The 7245-nt window shown below is 55.4% G+C and overlaps 1 protein-coding gene across 1 annotated transcript; it reads right to left on the reverse strand.

Moving 5' to 3' along the window:
- Positions 1–3506: 3506 nt before the first annotated feature.
- Positions 3507–5704, reverse strand: HOXC11 (homeobox C11). The gene is made up of 2 exons (XM_068972009.1): positions 5023–5704; positions 3507–3739 (listed from the first exon to the last, which is right to left on the reverse strand). Exons 1-2 carry the CDS (start codon positions 5702–5704, stop codon positions 3507–3509), a joined length of 915 nt encoding a protein of 304 aa, XP_068828110.1.
- Between the last annotated feature and the right edge of the window lie 1541 nt (positions 5705–7245).

The raw sequence follows: 7245 nt of genomic DNA on the forward strand, positions 1-7245 counted from the left end.
TCTGTAACCTTCTTGCTTGTCCAAAGCAGAGCTCCCCACCCGACCCATCTGGGACACCTAGAACCTGTGGGTTTTCTCTCAAAGGTGCTTGATGGGGCTTTGTGAACCTTCTTTCAAGGCTCCCTTGCATTACCATCCCCCAGCAACCCCAGGTCTGAGTGACAAAGAAACCCAAATCCAAGACTGGCCCCAACCCACTTTTCTTTTCAAGTCCCCCAGGTTCCCCCTGCACCCCCAAAGCCCATAGTGGGAGGGGGAGGGGCCCAGAATGCTCTCTCAGCCCACACCACTTAATACCCTTGTAAACTCCCACGTGCGCTATAAACTTGGATTTTTACAACCAACATTCCTCCTTAGCTCCAGGAAACTTTGAACTCGGCCTCGGGTTTATTTACTGGGGTGGGGGGAGGGGATTGGGGGTGCTGGGAGCTGAGAAAAGCAGGAGGAGAAGAGGGGGGAAATGCAGGCAAGGGGGTATGGAATGGGAGTCTGGGGTGTGTTGGGAGAGCCGAAACTATCCATTGCGGGTTTGTTTACTATTTAGGGCGGAAGCGTTTTCTAACACAGGCCAGACTGGGTCGTTAAGGGCGAAATGAAACTGGGTTTAGAGGCGCGGGGGGGCGCTTTATGGCGGCGTCTAGACGAGGCTCTTTTGTTCCCAGGCAGCGCCGCGGCTGGAGGGGATTACCCGAAGAGGTTGAGCCCAGAGTGCCCCTGACCGGCAAGGGGGGCTGGACAACCCAGGGGCCCGGAGGTGGGTTTGTTTGGGGGACAGAGACCTCTTTTTTCCCCTAAGTTTTAGAGGGTCACCAAGGACTGGCAGGTTCCTGGGCCTGAATCCTAGAAGCTTTTGTTTTTCTTTCACTGTCACTCTGCGCCTTCCTTCAGAAATCCTTCTAGAGATAGGGACCTTTTCTGAGCTTCACAATACAAGGAAAGTGGTAGCTTTGGATTTTTAATATTTTCCTCCAAAATCAGGAGCCATTTGGAGATTAGTATTTTGCTTTATAAACAGGTTCCTTCTATAGCGTTATTGTTTTATCTCCTTCCTATTTTATTGGAAACACAGCCGGCAGGTCAATATCCCTTATTACTGGTGGACAAACACCATACCTAGAGAAATCTCTCGTATTTCCATGCATACGCATGAACACGTGCAAGCACACACACACACAGAGGCTCCTCAGCTGCATTGCTGCTGACATTCACTAAACACCGAGAGTGGTTACACACCTTGGAGGATACAAGCTCTAGATGTGCATGTGGTCAATTTTACTCCATACTACAGGCAAAAACGTACACATGACATTCCTTTTCATGTGCACCCATAGGCATCCCAACTTAAATATTTGTGTGCAAGCACATGAAAGGATTGTGGGGCTGTGTATAAACCCATTTGCCAATTTCATCTCAAGACCTACATTTACAAATTAGAGATTCCGATACCTCTGTCATAAAAAATGACAGAACCTAGATGCAATAGTCAGTCCATAGTCGTGATGCTTTTTCTTTCATTCAACAGGATTGTTATTGACAAAAAAAAAAAAATTTCTTTGAATTACAGAACAGTTCCAAAGAAAAGGGAAGGATGAGAGAATTGCTTCCGAATCTCAGCCCCCAAAGAACGAATTTGGAACAGAGATCACCAGAGTGCCCTCACTGAACACGCTGAAAGGACTATGGTTATCTTTATACAGAAGAAACACGCAGCAAATGTAGATGGGTGTGGCGACGGTCTCACAGGTTACCTCCTTCCCCAGAGCCCCACCCCAAGCCAACCCCTTACAAAACGAATCTCTGGGGCTTCCTACTCTGGGAAACCAACGCATAAACATCAGGGTGGCCAGCCCCAGCCTAGGGTCTTGTTGTGTCTGGAGGAACTGGCCATTTGTGCTTGAGGGGAAGGGGCCCAGCCCCACCTTCCCACCCTCAGGGACCGGCACAGGGAGGAAAGGGAGGGGGGGGGGCTGGTTTTCCCCCCTCTCCTCTGCCTCCCTCAAAACTGTATAATAAAAATTCCAATACAGTCTTCTCATGGTGGGGGGGGAGAGAAAAAGGAAAACTGAAAACCCTACCCTCGACCCTACACATTTAACTGCGACAGACGGAGACATCTGGCAGGAGGGCGGTGGAGCCAAGAAAATTCCTATAAATTTAAATTCGATGATGGCTACAATTAACTCCACAACAAACGTGTGCTTAAACGGAAAACGTTTCTGGGCATTTGGACGAGGTTTGAGCAGCACGTGAGAAAGGACAGCTTTGAGACTCACTGTGGAAAGTCCTCAGCCTAAGAGCTGGAGGAAGCTACCGCCACACTCCTGCCCCTGCCCGTGGAAAGGAAGGAGCAGGCCCGCTAGCTCTGGCCTACTTCACCTTCACATGCTCTGCCCGCCTGCCTCCTCCTCCGCCTGGAGAGCACTGAGGGTTTTAAGAGGAGAGGGGCTAATAAAAGGATCAAATAAAATCATAATATTGAACAGAATGAAATATCTTTATTTGCCACCAAAAAAAAAAAAGTCACAGCAATCCCTCTGGGACAGGGAGCGAGCTGGATGGGGATTGCACACGTACACACACTCACGCACATGGAGATGGGTGATTCCAATCTCATTCCAGGCCAGTCCTCCCCACACCCCCTCAGGGTAGAAAGAAATGCTTGTGAAATTTATTTACAAAAAATTCAGGCCCCAGCATAGGGGAGGCGCCCAATCCCATCTCCCTATTGCCTCTTCCACCCTAATCTTTTTAATTTTTTCCTTAACATCAACAAAAAAAGGAGGTGTCAGATGCATAGACTATAGCTATAAATTCATGGAGTGGGGCGCGGCTAGGAAAAAGATTAGGAAACCTCAATGCACCAATTAAGAAATTTCGAAAGAGGGTTCTACACCTTCAAGGGGAGAACAGCTAGGCTTGGGCGGGGCCTGGGCGTAGACGGAGGTAGGACACGAGTTTGCACACCTAACACCAGGTCAAAGGAACAGAAATTTCACAGCAAAGCGGGGTCACATTTAGCTGCCCCCTACCAATGGAGCCAGGTGGGGTAGGGATGGGAAGCCGGGGAAGTCTCCCCTCGCAGACCCGGTGTCCTAGCAGATGTTGTCACTTAGGCAAGGGAAGGCTTTTAGTTCAAGGATTGTTCAGTTCAGGCGCCCACGACTCTCGCCCCTCCCCCACCCAATCCGAGCAGCAAGACATGGTCGCGAGGTGTGTTTTCTTTTAAATAAAGAGTCTTGGCCTCGGCGCCAACGGTGTCCACTCGCCGTGGGTCAGACACTTTCCTTCACCCCCCATTCCAGGCCCTGTCCCTGTCCCACATGGAGTCAGACCAAGGTGAAGGAGGTTGTCCAGAAAGACGTGCGGAAAACGGCAGTGGGGGCCAGCCCTGGCCACAGTCCAGTTTTCCACCCGCGGAAAATAGGCGAGTTAGAAAATAAAAAATAAAAATAAAATAAAATAATTTCCCCCTTTCCCCCCTCCCCTCAAAAGGGCCCAGTCTGCGGTTACAGCAGAGGATTTCCCGAGAAATACTGCAGCCGGTCTCTGCTTAGTTTTTTTTCTTTCATCCTTCTGTTCTGAAACCAAATTTTCACTTGTCGGTCCGTCAGGTTCAGCATCCGAGACAGCTGCAGCCGCTTCTCTTTGTTGATATACACGTTGAAGAAAAACTCTCGCTCCAGTTCCCGGATCTGGAATTTCGAATAAGGGCAGCGCTTCTTGCGGGTGCGGGGGGCGTCTGGAGGGGAGGGGAGGGGGCAAGTGCGAGGAGAGGGGGAGAGAGACACGTGAGACCCGGGCGACCCCAGCCCCCCGGAGCGGCCGGCGGGCCCCTCTGCCGGCCCCACCGCCGGGCAGCCCTCCCGCCAGGCCGGCCGGCTCTCCTCCCGCGGGCGCGGCGCTGGGCCGAGCCGCGACCCCCCTGCTTGGGCGGCAAGCGCGTCCCCCGTCCCGGGCCACCGCGGGGGCCCGTGCCCCCTCCCCTCCGGCGAGGGCCGTGGCTGTGGCGGGGTCTGCGGGAGATGCGCGCCAGCCTCGGCCAAGTGCGTCCCCAAGGCCCCCCGCCCGCTCAGCCGCGCTCCTCTGCCCTCCGGGTGGCTCTGAAAACCCACCCTCACTCCCCACCCCCAGAAATGTGGGGGGACCGCGGAGAACAGGCGCAAAGAAGTGCGATCCGGCGAGAGTCACTGGGAGGCGGGGAGGAAGCAAGAGAGCAGGCAGCAGAGACACCCGAGAGCCGCTTCCGGGGGCCCAGGCGCCCCAGGACGCCCGGCGGGCCGCTCCTTCCCCGCGGCCGGGCCAGGCCGGCGCAGAGGCCGCGGGCCGCAGGGAGACGCCAAGCCCCAGGCCTGGAGCAGAGGGGAGCCCTGAGCCCGCCTCGCCCCCACCCCCTGTCGCCGCTGACCCTCGGGTCGCTCCGGGGCCTGCTCAGGGACCCGCCAACACAGAGTTTGAACATTTCAAAAAATAGTTTTGTTTTTTTTTTTAAAGAAGCAGAGCGGCCCTGGCTGGACTCCCCGCGCTCCCGCTCTGCTCCATTGCCTCTCGCCTCCACCACTCCCCCTCTCGGAGTTTCTCCCTGTCTTTCCCTTGCCCTCCCCTTTCTCCCCCTCCACCCCTCCCCTCCCTCCCACCCCCAACCCCGGCCGCCGGGCTCCCCATCCTTCCTTAAATGCTCCTCTAAGTTCACGATCAAAGTTAATATTGCCCGCGATGGTGGCGCTTTTAAAATTTTCACAGACCGAAGGAGATAACGGAGAGGGGGGTTCACCCGGTTTTTCCAAAGGGCCCTTTTCCCTCCCTCCCCACCCCTTCTCCATCGTAAAAAGTCGAGTCGTTGGGAGAGAGGGCTTTGTAGGTTATAATAAAATCCTTTGAATGCTTATAAAACTCCACATAAAATTGGACTGACCCAAAACACGAGGCCGTCCCCGCTCCCCTCGCCTCCCCCCTACCCTCGCTCGCCCTCCCTCCCTAGCTCCCTCCCTCCTGCCCGCCTGTTTCCCGGCCGCTGCTACCTACTGGGGGCGGCTCCCTTGGCCGGCTCCTTGGCCGCCGAGTGGGCTGAACCGGACGAGCTGGGATTCGTGTTCTCCTCCTCGGCCTCGGCCTCGGCCCCCGCCTCAGCCCGGGACGCCAGTCCCGAGGCCGGGGGCGCCTCAGGCTCCCCTTTGGCCTCACCCTTGCCCGGGCAGGGGGGCTCGGCGGGCGGGTCGCCGCCGCCGCAGTAGGCGTTGTCGAAGAAGCGGTCAAAGGCTTGGGGCAGGACGCTGTTCTTGTTGACTGAGGAGTAGAAGCCGGCGGGGGCGGCGTGCGGGGCGCTGGGGTGGTGGTGGCCGCCGTAGGAGCCTTCGTTTTTCATGAGGATCTCGGTGACGGTGGAAGGAGGCAGGCACTCCCGGTGCATGAGCTCGTCGGCCGCCGCATAGCAGGAGGAGTAGCTGTTCCGGGGGTGCCACTTGCCGGAGGGCTCCAGGCCGTAGGAGACCTCTCGGACCGGGGGCACTTGGGCCGGGTAGGGATAGGAGATCTGACGAGAGGGGGCCTGGGGCAGGAAGGAGGAGACCGTGGAGAACTCGGGCACGTAGTAAGTGCAACTGGGCAGATAGAGGTTGGAGGCGCAGCTCCCTCGCTCGCCGAAATCGGCGCCCCTCTCCTTGCGCGACGGCGAGCAGAAGTTGCCCAGGTTGACCGAGTTAAACATCGTTCTCTTCTGCCGGCTCCAGATGGAGGTTTTGGACCAGGTCTAGCGAGGGGGGAAAATTTGGGAAGGCGAGATGACGCGTTATCCGTCTTAGTCTCTCTCCCCGAGCACGTGATCCAAAGTAGATATTGTCATATATCAGTTCGGAGCACTTCGCAGTCGTAGGAGGGGTTCTCTCTTAGGTAAGATGGGGACGTTCAGGCGATTGGTTTGCAAACACCGCAGAAACATTATGAAAATCAATTGCAGATTTGTATTCGTTTTGCTCTTGACACTCCCCTCCTCTCCATTCCACAGAGCGAGCAAAGGAGGAGAGAGAGAGGGTTGGGGTGGGGTGGGCGGTGGGATGGGCGGGGGCGGTGGCTAGGAGGGGGTAATTGTATTTTTTTCTAGCTGCTGCTCTTTTTTTTTTTCCCCAGGATTGGGAGAAGGAGGAGGGTTCTCACGTATGGGGGTCTTGCCTTCTCCCTGTGATCAGCCCAAGACAGAGGTGGGGATGAGGACCTCTTTCTCCGCTGCCTGATTCCTCCATAGACGTGAATCTTTCCCCTCAACTCCCAGGGATCTTACCCCACCAACCCGAAGAGAGTCAGTGCCTGTTTACAAGAGTTTGAAGAAGTCGATTCTTTTCCTAGCCAGGGCTGGTTATCCAGACTTGCTTTCCCCTCTGGAGGGACTCCCTGGAAGGGTATCTGAAGTTTCCCAAAGGTGAGGCGGCCCAGCAAACAGCCAGTGTCCCAACTTTGTCTGGCTTGCTGTGCTGCCGCCGGCTAGGGACTCAGATTAGTCATAAACAGTGGTAAGCAGTGAGCCAGCCGCCCAGCCGGTGCCTGGCGAAGTCTGGGAAAAACCTTCTCTAATGTTGTGTTAAATATTTAGTATGAGAGAGTGGCCCTGGGTGAATATTTCATGCCTGCCTTTATTGTCAATCAATGCACAGAAAGCTGCATCCACAGTGGCTTTTAAAATTTCAACCTCCAAGAAAAAGGTTGCAATGAGAGTCTTGGGCGTATTCTCTGTTGGGGCCCCTTTGGATTGGGTGCTCAGTGTCAGCTTCTGCGCAGTAAAGAAGCCCAGTGTTGGGTCTAGGTAGGATATGATGGGGGATCTGGGTTTGGGGTTGATATTCTTGAATGATTTGGGTGGACAGTATAGATCTCTGGGACAGACCAGCAGGGCAGTGGAAGGGAACTGAGGACCCTGGCGGGCTGCGCAGGGCCAGGGGCCACTCCCTAATGGAAACCCCCAGCCCCACTCCTCCCTCCCCAGGGGTTGCAGCCAGACCTCGGTGGGTGCCTCTTTGCTGTTTCTCAGCCCTGCCCTGCCCTCCTCCACATCTACCAGCCTCCTAGATGGCTGTGACCCAAGGGGTGGGCTCAGTGGTTCTGCCCTCCCTTGCCTGCCTCCCTTCCCTCTGGGCACCACAGGACACATCTGGATAGTTGAAAATCGGTTTATTGATGGGTTCTGGACTGGGTACCAGAGCAACCGTCCACGAGCAGAAATCAACCGTGCATCTAAAGAGGAGCCAGCAGAGTATG

Source organism: Capricornis sumatraensis, chromosome 4 (assembly GCF_032405125.1).
Source record: "Capricornis sumatraensis isolate serow.1 chromosome 4, serow.2, whole genome shotgun sequence".
NCBI classification, from domain to species: domain Eukaryota; kingdom Metazoa; phylum Chordata; class Mammalia; order Artiodactyla; family Bovidae; genus Capricornis; species Capricornis sumatraensis.